Genomic DNA, 16,564 nt, shown 5'->3' on the forward strand with positions numbered 1-16,564 from the left:
AATATTTGTAATGGAGCCAACTAATAGAACATGACCGTATTTGCATTCTTTTACTTATGCACCATATGGCAATGACACGTTTAATTTATTTTCTTTCTTTTTTATGATGTATAACTACTGGGGCTAGCTGTCGCAGGAGAAACTCGAAAGTCAAATAAAAAAACCACCGTCAATGCTGGACTCTTGAAGGTCATTTTAACATTTTCAGGAACGCGTGTTAAGAGTTAGCCTGAAGAACTCGACACAAGTACAGTACTAGAGCACCGCAATAGCTAATGCAGGTCGCCCAGAAATACGCAAACTGTACATATACTTTTTGATCTCCATGAATTAAAAATAGCTGCGTCATTTAAATTGATGCTCGGATTCGTCAGCTTCGTTCGGCCGAACTTAAGGCGCAACACTTTGCCGCCGGCGGCATGCACAAATCGACATCAAATGCATCCACCGCGCTCGCAAAGTATCGCCTCTGCAAGCCCATGCGCTCACTAAAGAAAAAAATTAATTTATTATTCAATTTAAGTACGTTCTCATTCGATGACTGTTTTTCGTAGTGTGTCTGTCAAAACAGAGTTCTCCCATCTTCGAGTGCGGGGAAGCCGTCGATGAGCACCGGAGACGCGCACCGCGCCCGTTCCGCAAGTGCGCCAGCGGCGGCGGCGCTGAATGTTTGCCTGGCAGGGCGCCGGAGCACACGCTCGCAAACGGGCAAGCGAGCAGGGTAAAAGGGGGCTGCTCTTGGGTTTCCGAAGTTAATGGATTCCAATCTGGAGAGCGTATTTCAGAGGCCACGGCGGGCGATGGAATATGGACAGCGAGAGGAAATGAGCGGCCGTAGCTAGTGATGAAAAAAAGAAAAAAACAATAAAGACGGAAGCGCAGGAACGAGAGCGCCGGGGCAAGCCAGCCATGCCCCGAAGAGGCAAACGAGCTGGCCGTCCCCGTATGAAGAGCGAGGGCTGGATGTTTTCGTAATTGCGTGCGAATCGCACCAGATGGCTCCAACTACGCCGCTGTCTCGGACGCTTTTGTCTTTCCCTGCGTGGCTTGGCTGTGCGAGTTTGTGTAGCTGCCCCTTTCACATATAGCTGCGCGTGTACACGCTGCTTTGCCCCTTCGAGCGTTAGCCTCGTAATAGCGTCGTTCTCGTGCTATAAGACGGGCGCATAAACTAGAAATGGCGGCGCCCGCTGCGTTGAAGCGACTGCAGCGACCTTCGTTGCGTGGCTTTAACGAGCAACGAACGTGCCGCGCTGCAGGGCGCGCATTAAACGGAGGGTTGCGGCGGCTTGCTTGCGCTGTAACCAAATAGGAATGAGCCAGGTAAAAACGCGTCATTCAGGCTGACCTGTCCTCTGGACATGTCAAACTGGGGTACGTTATTTCGTATCTATTTACTTATAACTCCGCCATATGATCTGCCTTTGCGAATTAGTCGATCCCTTTATCGTCTACTTACTGGTGTGGGATGGCGTTAGCGGAAATTTGCAAGAGAAGATACTGAAGATTTCCGAAACCACCTGGCGACACAGCTTGGCCACGTGCATACCAAAAACAGCACGGAATACTAATGCGCTAAGGATCGCAGGACGCCTCTGACGACGAGCGATCCGCTGAGAGAAACGATACAGCGGCCGTACAAGGTATTGACTACAACATTCGCTAGAGGCGCTTTCGTCCTGGACGAAAAAAAGAAAGAAGCGACCGAGAGAGAGAGAGAAAGAGATAGGGTAAAGGAAAGGGTGATGCAGAAGACGATGGCGCACGACGCGGGTCACAGTCGACGTCAATTGTTTCTCACGGTACATGATTAAAAAATAAGCCCGACAGAACACAGTGGCTAAGACGGTCCTTTAAGGGCGAGTTTGTCGAAGCAGCAAGAGACCCGGCTTCGGTCAAACAAAAGCAGAGCGCGCGATAATGCCTCCTTCGTATAACACATCGGGCGCGCCATACTGTTCCACGCGCGTGATAGCAGGCGCCCAGCAGAGGCGCGTCTCGAGCAGCCGTGGCTTGCCTTTTAGCTCCGGGCGCGCTAATAACACGGCCGATAGCGCTAGGTAGGAAAAAAAAAAACGCACCTCGCCATCGTTCATACGACGAGTGCCCCGGGCAGCACCAGTAACGAGGAGAGAAGGCCAACCCGAGTTTCTTTCCTCAGCCGAGCCTCTTTTATTGTAGCTTCCAGCGCTCGGCGCGACGCGGTGGCGAGAGTTTTTGGCGACGTGAACAGCGGTGATAAGCGCAGCCAATTATTCCAGAGATTGGTCTGCGCGATACGTTCCCCCCCACCGCTGCGCGTGCACCGCGTGCCTAGCATTTGCATATCGGCACGTCTTCGAATCCATCACCAGCTATAGTGGATGCAGAAGCCCGGGCGCATCCGCGCCATTTGGGGCGTCGCGCTCGCAAGAGACAAAACGCGCGCCCGCGTCGTGCTCGTCGCCGGGGCTATGCAGCAAGAGTGCACACACACACACTCGCCAAAGCGCGTGCTTGTGACCGGGCTTCGCGCAGGACCTGGGCAAACAGGAGTGTGTGCGTGTGTGTGTGTGTGGCGGATGGGGAGAGGTGGCGGAGGTGCGCTGAACGCGACAAGCGGACGGTGACTGCTCGATAAACAAGGCCCCGCGCGATGCAACGCCGCGGCGCGACCGACGCAACGGTGGCGCGATGCGATGCGCGCTCCTCGCGGACTTGTTGACTCAGTTGTTTTTGTTGACGTCTCTCGCCAACGCGCGGAGAAGCCGGGGAGGACGCTGCCTAAACTGCGGCGATACTGGCAGGAGCTTAGCGCGATGGGCCCACGCGAAAGAGTTCATGTTTATTCATAAAGCAGCTTGCGGGACGGCGTTGGACCAAAGCCGCCTTTAGCGGCGCGCTTCGCGATTTCTGCCCCCTCCCCCCCCCCCTTCGATCCCACACACACACACACACCCGTGCTGGCGCCCGATGGAGGAAGGGACGAGAAGGAAGGTCTCGTGTATCGTTCTGTTTACAGGGTGGGAAACGAAAGGAGGGTGTCAAAGTAGTCCTGCGGAGCTGCCATAGCAAACCCTGCATGCATGATGCTCAGGAAGCAAAAGTTCTTGAACCCCCTGCTATGAGGAGGAGCCGACGAAAAACTTCTGGGGGATGTATAGTCTCATTTCATACATTAAGCGTCGCGACTAACTTTTGCTGAACCCCCGCAGAGCTGGCGTTTAACGCTTTCTAGCACGCAGGACCACTCGGCAAACAGAGCTACCTATCTATCTGTGCCCACCCAATAATCTGGGGCTGAACAAGTGCTAAATTCCTCCCCGTAATCTGTCAGTTCGCAGTAGGCCAACGATGAGTCAGCTCTAAGGTCAAAAACATCCTTAGCCCCATCTTTTCGACAAGAAAGGGATACTCGCGTATATCTGCTGGGTGTAAGGCAATGTACAATGCCGGCCATGCTTTATTTCGTAGTTCCGCGCTAACGTCTTGTCAGCAGAGTGCAAGCAAATTATTATTAATTAAATTTGGGGTTTTACGCGCCAAAACCACAATCTGATTTTGAGGCACGCCGTAGTGTGGGACTCCGGAAATTTTGACCACTTGGTGTTCTTTAACGTGCACCTAAATGTAAGTACACTGGTGTTTTCGGATTTCGCCCCCATCGAAATGCGGCCGCCGTGGCCGGGATTCGATCCCGAGACCTCGTGCTCAGCAGCCCAACAGCATGGTCACTAAGCAATCGCGGCGGGCCAGCAAATTATTAAACGTGGGCACAGGGGTGTCGGGAAGGTTTACACAAGTCCCCTAGTAACAACGAATCTCCCCGAAGAAAAAAATTCGCCACCCGCATATTCTACGGTCGCCTGAAGAAACGACAATAAACGAGCACGAGAATAAGCGTATACATAAATAAAAAAAAAACATCCAAAACTAAAGTAAATGAAGGCAACCAGAATAACGGGACAGTTTTCGAGCGCGGAAATTTGCGAACCAGCAGCAGGCAGCGTCTGTGAATCTGGCCGCTGGAGGACGCCTGGGAACAACGGGGTCGCTTGGCAAGCAAGGGTCGCGTGGGAAGACGCGCTCCTTCCGCGGGGGCCCCGGTATACGGCGCTCTCCTTTGATTAACTGTTGGCGCCGCTAATTAGATTCCCGCACCGCCCACCTGGCTGCGACGAGCTCTGGCGCTGCTATGCGTGCCGCCCCGACTAGCCGTACAGCGCACCGTGGTTCGTCGCGAGCGCCGGCAAAGATACAAAGGCGCAAGCCAGGTAGCTCGCGAGGAAAACGCGCAAAAAGAATGAGAAACGCCGAGCGCCCATAATGTCCGGACGTGGCGCGCTTTGCGCACACGATTACTCGTCGTAAACGGTCAGTTTGAAGCGTCGCCCCGTGTGAACCTGCTTGTCTTTCCCGTGCGCTATGGATGACCCGTTATAAGACGCGTCGTTGACTTCGTGATGCTATGCGAGCGTGCCCCTCTGCTTGCTGAAAGGCTGCCTATATAACGCCAGCTATAGACGAGTGGGAAGATATAGACAAGTGAGAAGTAAGAAGAAGGCTGGGTCGTTGACCGCTGCGCGTCGCTACTGTGGCAAGAAATAAAGGCATCGGTCAGAACCCCAATTCATCGCGCATTTACGTCTTAAGCCCGTGCACCCAATAACCACAGGGCGGAGATGCAAGGACTCCGTGTACCGTGCTTGATCGTTCAAGATGTCAGGCTGTGACAGCAGTGTGTGTTCGAGCACTAAGTCTTTTACGCATGATTTGTATTCCCTTTTCACATCGTCCCTTCTTTGTCTCCCCCTGTGCAGGGTGGCAGACTGGATCAATCCCTAATAAACCTCCCAATTTTTCCTCGTTTCAACCTTTCTCTCATTAGTTCGGCAACTAATTTCCAAGCTCATGCACTGGCAAGGAAACCATTTCATTGGCATATTGAAATGGGCATGCCTTCTAAACGTTTTACTTTGTGGGGAAAGACTATAATACATTTGTCCTTAGGTAGTTATCCGCCAACTAAATGCGCAAAGGTTGATTTTGCGGTTTAAGGCCGCAGGCTTGCTACGTATACTTTCACAGCGTCGCGAGTTGCCCACGCGTTATGTGTACGAGGCCGGGGCGCAATCCCCTGCTCGTCCGGACAACAACCACTTGGATATATATATATATATATATATATGTAAATGACGCGCAAAACGTATTCGGAGAACGTGGTCCCGAAAACCCCGGCTTCGGGTTGCACCGACGGTCATAGTTTGTCCCCACGAGCAAACTCTGAGTGAGACTGGTGCACGCGGTGTTGCGGCGCCGTCTCCGGAACTCTGCGTTAATATTGCCCGATGTTGCCGATGTTCACATTGACCTGGCAATAAGTTGTGCGTGCCTAGCGTTCCTCGCTGAAGCCTTGACTGACTACGTGACAATGGGAAACATAGTTGTAGAAAGAGAGAAAATAGTTTTGTTTTCCAATATCTATACTTGAAGAGTAGGCCCATCCCTGTGGGTTGTGGCCTACAAAACTTTTGACTCTCAGTGGCAACTGCATTTGAGGGACGGGCCAACGGTGCTACACCCTTTTTGTTTGTTTGAGCTATATTAATCAGGAAGATATCCTGTCCTTCAGACTGAGCTGAAGTCAGGATTGCTGGTAGATCACCGAAGCTCCGTTCAATGTAAGTTTGGGTGTAAGGGCGTCTGGGCTGTAATCAGATTTGCTGATCGATCAGCGAGACACCATACAGTAATCTTGGCTCTGACAATCACTGAGACAGTCGAAGAGTGAGGTACAGCTCGCTCAATTGTTCAATTTTAAATTAATTTGGTTCACCTGTAAAGTATATGCATGTAGACGTTTATATATATAAATATTCGTTGTCCATCTGGCCTACATCGCTTCTAGTTTATTGCTGCCGTTCATCAAACGAGAGACTTTGCGTTCCAACGAAGAACGGACCAGTGTTCTACTGAGTGTTCTACTGAGTGCCATCTTTCGTGTCGCTATTCTCCCTTTTTACGCAAACTTGTTTTCCTTTGCCAAGTGACAAGGAGTAGCCGGTGCCACCATAAAGGCGCCAACCTCTCCTAAAATTTCATCTCAATAAAAAAAAAAAAAGAACGGACCAAAGAATCAAGAGCTGACAAGAAACCTCACTTGCGGGTTGTGGTTTCATATTCAAATTGCTATAAATGCCTGATTATTATATACGTATTTTCCCCAAGGGCAGACTGCGTTCTAGCTTAAGAGCCACATGCGTGGAAATGTTCGCTACTTTACTGCTTCATTCGTCAGCTTGTTTACCAAGAAAGCGGTAATAAGAAGCGGCCACATGAGACGGGTAGAACCTACGGGGCCGCAATTTATATGTGGCGAGTGCGCCACGATACGCAAGTGATAACAAGTGACGTGTTAAAGTTCGAACCCATTAAAGCACAGTATATAGCCATGCTCGCATATAGAAAAAAGGACTACAGAAGTCGCTCTGAATAGGAAGTAACAACGCCAGAGACCACGAATACTTAGTGATATATTCAAACAAACAGACAAGCAAACAAACAAACCTTTTTTCTCGGATTCTTGTCTGCTGTGACGCTCTGTTTCTAAGTCAGGTGATGCCACATGTTCTGAAAGAAAGAAGAAAAGACGCACTCATGTACACAAGTGACGTTCAGGGCTCCACTGACTTATCTGACCAGCACTCCCCCAGCTTGTATTTCTCAGCAAAATATTTCAGGTCGCAAAATTTCGAGTACCCAACGGAGTTAATAACGCTTACGTGCGCACGCTCCCATGACATAGAATATAGAAAATCTAATAAAGCCTATTAACATATTATAACGCATAGCATGCGAAAGAAACCCACACGCAAAGCAATCATTCTCTGCATCTGTTCTGTGCGCATAAGCGCTTCCTTTGTGTGTGTATCTGCTACATTGCGCAGGAGCGCGTGTGTGTATGTAGATGCGGGAGACGTTAAAAAGTCGAAACCATTCGATACTTCAGACCATGTTTTCTTTTTCATCCCTACGCACCTACGACACGAATTAGATTGCTTTCTTTTGCTTGTTTGCTTTTGTGTGAATGACCTTCTTACGTCACAGCGTTACTGTTAAGACGTTGCTTGACATTTTCTGGTGCTTGTATGAAAAGGTTATTTGATATGTAATCTTGAACCCTGCATATGTTGTAGGCCAGACTCATTCAAGAGCTAAGGAGTAGCCGGTGCCTTGAATTGTGCGTCGACATCTCCTTATACCATATCAATTACAAAAAAAAAAGAAAGGGCCATGGCAGTACCTGTTACCACGCAGGCGCGGTAGGAATTCTACAACGTTTATCCACTTGCAGAAGGAAGAGATATAGAAACGCTCACATTTCGCCAGGATATAAACAAAGGAACTATTTTTATCTCTCTAAGAAATAAAGCAATGCAAAATAAGGCATGTTTCTTTTAGGATTTGTCTATACCAGCAGGACAAAAACAACGCGCAAATGTACGTTTTTAAAGTAAATACAAATGTTTGTGTTTCTTGCAACGATACAGTGAAACAGCTGTCGACGCTTTCTTTCCTTGTGTTCCGTATTCTTTTGAGCCTGCAGGGCTACAAAACTTCCCAACTATGTAAAAGATATTATTCCCCGCCATTCCTTTTACTACGGTTTATTTTTGTGGTTTACTTTTAAGAATACAAGCGAAAGCACAGTTCCAAGAAACGAATACACAAATCTGAGCGAGTCGTTAGGTACATCTGAAGAACAAAACTGTCGCCCCACATGGCGCCGGGAGCGAACTCTGGCGGAACATTTACACAGCTTCGAAAATCAAACAGACGGGAGAAGCGCGCGCGCACACACACACACACACAAATAGAAAAAAATAACTGATCGAATATAAACAGAAAGCGAGCACGTGGAGTGAGATTGGGAGCAAAGGGAACGAAACAAAGAATTGCACAGATGGAAAGAAGCGAAAAAAAAACAATAAATATCCCTTCTCCCGCATTCTGGGCACAAAGGGAAGAGGATATCCCTTATTTAAACGAGCTTCAATCCGTTCCGGGGGAAAACGATCGGAACCCCATGCAAATGCTCCGTCGTCCCACTGGGCCAACGGATTCCCGTGAACAAGATGTCGGAGCAGTCGTCGTCAAAGCCACCGCCTCGACATTTGCGGTGGGAGATCAGAGAAAAAAAAAGAGGAATAGAAAAAGGAAAAAAAAAACGAAAACGAGGACTGTAAAGGGGAAACGGTGACAGAAGTTGAATTGGAAATGAGCCTGAAAGGGAAAAGCAGATAGAGAAAGAGAGAACGACACGTCCTTAGCTTCAAGCCGTAATCCTCAACTTTGAGTGATACAAGTCTTAGCACTTATTCTCGCAGAGGTTTGAACAGTTACATTTACGGTAAAGATAAGCTAGATAGCTGGGATACAGTTGCTCTCCCGAACACCTTAACTATAGTTGCAGGTGCTGCAGATAACATCCGTTATTGATTTGGGTTGTAGCTGATTGTGCGCCTATTAAGGCTAAGGAAATCAATCAATCGGGGGCGGGGGGAGCGATTCTTCGACCTATGCGAAAAGCGTGGCCAATTGCTTTAAACGAAGCTTAGTGTCAAAATCGACACGATCCGCGCTTACTGTCAGAAAAGCTTTACGACATCAACTCAGTTTGCTTTCCTGGCTTAATCGAGGCGTTCGTAAGTTTCGATAACTGAAATTTATTTCATTTTTTGCGATGCAGGCCTTTCTTTTAAAAGTGCAAGTTTCGTCATAAATTTCATACAATTTAATCTGAAGCTACATTATAAGCCGTCAGCTAAGTACATAAAGATTTATTTTTGGTGACCATTTCTCCCAAATAGAATATACATTTATCTAGATACAGACCCTAAACAAAAACACAAGATCATGATGAAGGTTTGTTTGGACAGTTCGTATATTGGTCAAGAGCCGTAAGAGGTCAGGGTATTCACGAAGTGTCAGCTGGGCCAGCAACTACCAAGACAACTAACACAAACAATTTTCGCGTTAGCTGTTCCCTTCCTTCGCTTCAGCCGCGACCAGACGCCTCCAACACTTAGTCTATTTCCGAATTGATTCCTGTGTTGAATTTCAATGAATAGACGCTAGCCGAGTAAAACAGTCAATCAAGGAGAGCACGCGCATCGCAAGTGCATCGAGCATCGAAAAACACTCCCAGCGACGGCGTACGCCTGAAGACCGAGAATCAAAGGCGGCCGTTCCAAGACTGCCGCACTCCGGATAAGTAGAAAGCAATGCTTAGCGACCCGCGTACATCGCAAATTACCGCTCTCTTCCGAATGAAAGGGTGGGAGACGCAGTCGCATAGCGGGCAACGCGTTTTCCCGGGGCTGTGAGACTAAACGGAGCTCGCAACAAGGTTGCAGGCGGGCGCGCCGAGGCAAAAGCAAAAATGATTCCCCCTCCCTTCCCAGCTTCCTCTGAAACAAAGTCGCGGAAACGGCAGTGACGCAGATGCGCAGGGAAAGCGAAAGAAAACGCGAGCACAGAGGGCGTCGAGGAAACGCAGGCTTATTTTAATATCCCCTTAAGCATCTTGCTAATGGATCTTCGGAAACGAACAGCTGTTACGTCCGATCCTTTCTTTTTTCTTCTCTCGCGCCCTTGCTGACTGGCGGAATGCACTGCAGAACCCCCTCCCCCCTTTTTTGTGTTTTCACCTTTCTTTCCTCTCGAGTTGACTCAAAGGCCTCCACGGTTCCAGGCTCCGGGAAAGAGAGCTTCGCGGCAACATGTTAACGTGTGCGCTTTGCGCGCCGCGTGGCACCTCACTGTTTCCCTCTCAGCCCATATACGCTGTCTCGAAATGCAGCGTGCCGTTATGGAAGCTAGGGCCGGCCTGAATTCCTACTAAGCCGTCTTAACGCAATAGCGAAACACTTGGTACGCGATAAGTGTTCGTGATTGGTCGATACCGGCGCAAACACTTTACCAACACTGGCTCGACTGCATCTGACGCAAGGCGTTGCCAGTGACCTCTCCCCCCTCCACACCACCAACACAATGCACATACGGCGTATAACACACCTGACATGCAGCCCGTATTATGAGACCGAGGCCCATCCCCCGCACTCCCCTCCCCCTAACTGCCACCTCACTCTACTACCAAATATCGCGCGGCTGACTTTAGCCAACTACGCCGGAAGTAAAAAGGTACCGGAGAGCTTTGAACAAATTCTCCTGCGAGGCTCTGGAGTGAAGCACTCTGAAAACACACGCGCTTTAATAAATAGTTTGATCTTTGTCTCTCTCTCTCTCTCTCTCTCTATCTCTCTCTCTCTCTTGCCGGGTCGTACCGTTGTTCACATGTTTAGCCAGCGAACGGTGCCAATCGATTGATTACCTTGGCGACACGAGAAAAGCTTCTGCCAATACGGTCAGTCCCTGTGTGCCGTTGGCTACAGTTTCAATAGTGCTGCGTGCTTTAAAATGCACTGACGGCTAAAATTTCTGGCGAGAACATTTTGGGGCCTTCTGAAATGCACTCTCATGGCCCTTGATTAGCTTTTCTTGCTTGGCTTTAATGCAAAAGGAGAAGACGCCTTCCGCATTCTGACGGGGTCCCGGCTTTTATTAGCTTGCAGCTCGTTCTTTACTGTTTCATCTAGAGAATGTGGTTGCTATCGGCGTAGTCAATATTCTTTATTTATTCTTTTCGTCAGAAGGCCAAGAGGCAAGGTGTGCCTGCAAGAGCAGACATATGACCGATAAAAATGACTCTTGCCTACACTGTACGCTATATGCACTCTGCTCTCAATTGTTGTGCTCTACACTGTGATACGTACTGTACGAGACATACTGCGCTGTATAGCGAAGATCACAGAATATTGCTGCATACAGCGCACGCATACTGCATACAGTGCAAGCACCAGTATCCGTATTGCACGTAGGATCGTCTCATTACTTCTCTTTACGCGTAAACGTTGCAAATAAATCGCCATACATGCCAGCAGTTGACAGCGTGTCTTGAACTAGCAGGAATTAGCCAATGTTAACGGTGTCAGCATTGCTCGCTACACCTGCGTCTTATTAGAAAAAGTTAAAATTATATGCTATGATTTTTATAAAATCTTCCCCGCAAACACTTTTATGAGCACCAAATGTGTAGCATTGCTGATTCTGATATGCACATAGTTAAATGTGATCGGTACACTTTCTTACATGCCCGTGCGCTTGGATAGAGTGAGTGAGTGAGTGAAATAACTTTATTTTGTCCACTAGAGACGTAAGCAAACGCCACGCCACCTGGCTAGGCCCATTCGGGGACCATCAGGTGGAACCTGACGGCCCTGTCGCGAGCCCTCTGGACTGCCAGGGTTTGAGAGGTCTGATCCTGGGCCCTAATCAGCTTCTTCATTTCCTCTTGAGTGAAAGGAGGACCGGCAGAGGCGCAACCCCACAGGACATGCTCGAAGTCCGCATAGTCACCACACAGAGGGCAATCCGGGCTTGGGAACCGGTCGGGGTACATTGTGTGTAGCGCTGCGGGGCTGGATAGACTTTTTTTTTTGTCGTGATAAAAAAAAATCCCCAGATCAATTAAGGACCAAAGAACGAGAAATAAAAAAAAAATGTTTTAGACATCTCTGATAACAGGTGCGATTAGCTCAGCAGTCAGTGAGAAGGAAGCGGTCATGCGCTCACCAGGCGGCGTTAGTTGTTGCGTCGACTGTGAATGTGTCGGCTGTGGCTGTGGCTGCGGCTGCGGCTGTGGTTGCGCGGGTGGTGACCGGTGGTCGGCGGCGATGCTGTTCCGTAGAACTTCCTCGTACTGCGAGCGCTTCTTCTGTTCAAGCTCCAGCTGATCCTGGATGCGCCGCCGACATCGGCGCTCCTTCTTCAGACGCTTCTGGTACAACACTGGAAAACACAAAGGGGGGAGATGGTATGGTGAGTGACAGACGTAGTAGGACACAAACACAGAGACGAAGAAATTCATCTTGACTTTCCGTGTATTGTCACAGACTAGATAAGTGCACGTACGTTGACACCAGCTTACTTTATGAAGAGTTCCGGTTTGCCGTAATATTTTGTACACTCACTCACTCACTCACTCACTCACTCACTCACTCACTCACTCACTCACTCACTCACTCACTCACTCACTCACTCACTCACTCACTCACTCACTCACTCACTCACTCACTCACTCACTCACTCACTCACTCACTCACTCACTCACTCACTCACTCACTCACTCACTCACTCACTCACTCACTCACTCACTCACTCACTCACTCACTCACTCACTCACTCACTCACTCACTCACTCACTCACTCACTCACTGAATCAATCAATCAATCAATCAATCAATCAATCAATCGATCGATCGATCGATCGATCGACCAATCAAATAATCAATTACGTTGTTTCATATTGACGCAAGGACACCACCCTCGGCAACGTTCGCCCCCCTCTGCAGCGATATTTCCAACCGAATACAGCTCAGCGGCGTCAGCCGCTACTGACACAAAATATAAAACAATCGCAATGAACGTTAACAGACGTATTACTTTTTCACACTCAACGCCGTCACCGTAAAATACGGATCACGTAATAAAAGCTTCAATTTAAATTCGCCCTTGACAGCAGTTAAATCGTCTTTTGCGGAAAAAAAGAAAAAGAAAAAAAACGAGCAAGTGTCGGGCATGCTTTTCCGCACTCTTCAAGAGCGCGCAGGCGAAAATCCCCTCATAATGGTCAGGGAGAAAATCTCGGAAGACGACGGCGGTGGCACTTGGCCTTTTCTTCCCCAACGTCGGTGCCTTCGTTAAGGGCAGCACCCGTCGCCGAGGCGGACGATCATTACGGCGAACGGTCACGTCCACGAAACGCGCCGCGCAAGCCCGTCATTCGCGGCTTCGCCCGCGGACACCCGTATAACGAACTCCGCCTGCCAGCCTGCCTTACCGCGGCACGCTGCACGGCGACGCCTTGATCGGTAAGAAGCGCGCACCGGGGGCCCTCGGGTGCACCGGCCGAGTGGAAAACAGCTCGTTATGCGCGGTTTCTCGACCATTCAGGTGACGGCGTTCTTATTGCGAGGTAATGGCGAAGACATCGGGAACAGGAGCTGGGCGCTACTTGAGGTTCGTGCTTCTCTCGAGAGGCAAGCACATCACTTGTACGAGGTGTGGTAAAGAGGACGAGACAAGGAATGTGACATACATTGTATATATATATATGTATATATATGTACATATATATATATATATATATATATATATATATATATATATATATATATATATATATATATATATATATATATATATATATATATATATATATATATATATATATATATATATATATATATTCATATCATGAGAAGCCAACAAACACTGACACCAAGGACAACATAGGGGAAATTACTTGTGCTTAATAAATGAAATAAGGAAACGATAAATTAATGGAAATTAAAGTGGATGAAACAACAACTTGCCGCAGGTGGGAACCGAACCCACAACCTTCGTTTATATATATATATATATATATATATATCTTGCTCTTGTTTGTAGATTTGTTTGCAACTGACATGTTTCACATCACCGATTAACATTGACTTATATTTAACAATTTAAGGAGGTGAAGAAGCCAGCGAAATATTGTGCTTGTTGCCAACATTTCCAATAATCAATAAATAACTAAACACAGTTGTTTCCGCGCATCTTGTCCAGCGCCAACTTCAACTGTTACAGGCAACACGCTCTCAGCGCATGCGCAAAGCGCGCGGTCGACAGAAACCCCAATTTATACGCTGAACTAGTGAGGCACGGACGACAACGCCCATTATAACAAATCGCACAGTTCGGGAACCATAAACCCCAATCATTTATTTTAGACGCAGATATTACGATGGCGCGGTACACGTTTCGTATGTAAGTTGCGCACCATAGGCAGGAAGCGCGCAGTACGTATGCTAAACTTGAGCTGTATCCCCAGTAAGATATCTTACTAAGTGATAAACACAATTTACAAAAAAATAGGCGATACGTATTTTTTCGGTTTCTGTTTATGTCCCACTGCTGCAGTAGATAAACTGTTATATATACTGAACAACAACGCGCATTACGCAACAAGAGTCGCTGCAACGTGGGATTTGTTTTAGAATGCGGCACAGATCTAAGCGCTAAATCCGGTCTTTCACTCTTGCAAATGCAACATTAGGCGTGCTCGTACAACGCACGGTGTTATTTAGTAGAAATAACTGAATAACACATAAAATCATATTTCAACGTTACTGGCTTGGTTTTATATAACAAACTTGTGGTGACAGGCCTCACGTGTATTATCGTTATTACATTTTACAGCATATGCAGCAAACAAAGAATAGTTATATAACGCAATGGCCAACTCGTCTCGTAGCCGGCGCATTATTAGGTAGTGACAAAACAGACAAAGATACAGCAAAAGGAGCAACCCCTACCCGTGTTAAATGGAGCTGTAGTTAATGCGTCTATAGTTATGAAACGACAGAAGAATCTACAGTTCTCTGGAACTGGTTGCTTCTCCAGCACTCAAAATGCTTATTTTCAGTGAACAGCTCATATAATCAAACATGCGAAGTGAGTCGTGTTCCCCTTCAAAATGTCACCGCTTGCTTTACAGAGCCCGCCTCCGTAGCTCACTCATTATGGCGTTGTGCTGCTGAGCACGAGGTCGCGTATTCTACTGCAGCGCGTTTGGCCTCCGCATTCCAATCGGGGCAGAATACAAGAACGCTCGTTTATTTAGATTGTCGTCACGTTATAGAGGGTGGTGTAAATTAACCCAATGCTTCTCTACTACAGCGCACTTGATAGTCAGTTTGCTTTATAGGAGCTGAAATCCCGTTGATAATTTGTTACACAGAACTGATACCTGCCTCGCAGGGTTGTAACGAGCTCGTCACGCACGCGAAATTCAAGTGCGACAAGCCCTGAGCACTGGTGTATGGCTTCACCATGTCTGAGACCCTGCATTCCACAGCAAGGCGGCATGTACCGCCCTCACAGAGCCACGCATTTCGAAAGGAACCACGCGCATCCGTCACGAATGAAAATGACCGCCTCGAGGACCTCCGAATTTCTACACTCAACTCCCTTTACAGCAAGGATGAAAAAAGAATAAGAAGGAATGGCACAAGTCCGAGGAACCGAGTGCGAATGAGAAGACTCGACAAGACCCCGCAACGTGCTCTATCATCGCTTTCGTTCCCGGGCTTCTTTTAATGCACTCTCTCTCCCTCTTCTGCGTTCCTTTGTCAGCCCTCTCCCTCTCTCGCCACCATTCACTGCTACAACAACAGTGGATCCGTAACAGCGACCCTGCAGCTGAAAGATCGAAGAGGAGGCAGCCAAGCCCTAACCCGGGCGTACCCACTGAGAAGACACTTTGAGAGAGTGCGCGTCGCTAAACAGTCTCTCTCGCGGGAACACGCAGACGCAAGCGTCAACGGCGGGCGCCCGGCACCACAGTACAGCAGCAGGAGGACTTCGCGACCAATTCGACACTGTGTTCGGAGGAGTCTCGCGGCATTAGCATATACGCGCCCAACGTTCGGGGGAACTTCCCTCTCCCTCCGCTTCGCGACAAGCTGCAAGGACGCGGGCGTCTGTCTGTCCGCGCAAACGTTACACCACAGACGGTTCCGGTAAGCGCGTTCGTATCTGCAGGGTGCGCGAAAGAAGCCAGCCGTGCTTCTTGCGCACTCGTAGAAGCGGGAAGGCCAGCCGAAGGGAGCTCTCTGCTCCTAACTTGGGAGAGAAAGAAGAAGAAGCAGGACCGAGGGTGAGGGACGACGCGTTTCCAATGCGGCCATTGAGGCCCTCGCGACTGCTCCATCAACGTCAGCCACTTGGCCGGCGACTTGTCGAGCCCATCTGTTCGCCCGCTTTCTGTTTCCTTTCTTCCTTCTTTTTTCGGCTGATGACGCGGCAGTGCGACGCGATCTGGAGCTATGCGCACCTTATATCCTTGCTACAGCGCCAAGTGCAAGTTGCCGGTACACGGTACCGACGAAGGTTTCTCGCAAGAAACGGCGGTGACAATATCGCGAGGCACGAGAATTCCCAATGCGCAAGCGATTGACACAACACAGCGTTGCGTGAGCAGTCACAATTTTCAACGCTGTCGCATAGAAAGCGGTGTCTCTGCGCTCGATGCTACAGTTCAAGATCATTATGCGAGATGCGTTACCGCCTTCCCAGCTCCGCATGCAGCTTTTAGACTTCCGAGTTGAAATGGACACACAGCCTCCGGCCATACTATGATATATATCAAGCACCAAATCGAGCTCCTTGTGATGGAAGTGCACCGTGTGTCGTTCACGACTATTTAGAATGAGATGAAGATACGCGGGGTGATCTGAGCGCCTCGAATGGAGGCTGCATCTCACAAAACTCTAAAATATAAGCAAGAATATAGCGCGCTGCAGATTAAACTTTAGCTTAAATTATATTATAGAAATGAATGTCTCAGTGATAAGCCCTTTTCACCACGACGAGTTCTCTTCCCAACTAAGAATCTAATACACCGCTGCGCTGTAAGAGT

At 48.5% G+C, this 16,564-nt stretch overlaps 1 protein-coding gene across 3 annotated transcripts in view; it reads right to left on the reverse strand.

Moving 5' to 3' along the window:
• The window catches only part of LOC135902594 (dachshund homolog 2-like), a 255,132-nt gene that overhangs the window by 15,385 nt on the left and 223,183 nt on the right, over positions 1 to 16,564 (reverse strand). For all 3 annotated transcript variants that reach the window (XM_065432786.2, XM_065432788.2, XM_065432787.2), the window contains 2 exons: positions 11,674 to 11,889; positions 6,547 to 6,609 (listed from right to left, as the gene is read on the reverse strand). In XM_065432786.2, the coding sequence (XP_065288858.2) occupies positions 6,547 to 6,609; positions 11,674 to 11,889 (279 nt within the window). The remainder of the gene's footprint in view (positions 1 to 6,546; positions 6,610 to 11,673; positions 11,890 to 16,564) is intronic.

The sequence above is a fragment of the Dermacentor albipictus genome, chromosome 3 (genome assembly GCF_038994185.2).
Source record: "Dermacentor albipictus isolate Rhodes 1998 colony chromosome 3, USDA_Dalb.pri_finalv2, whole genome shotgun sequence".
NCBI classification, from domain to species: Eukaryota; Metazoa; Arthropoda; class Arachnida; order Ixodida; family Ixodidae; genus Dermacentor; species Dermacentor albipictus.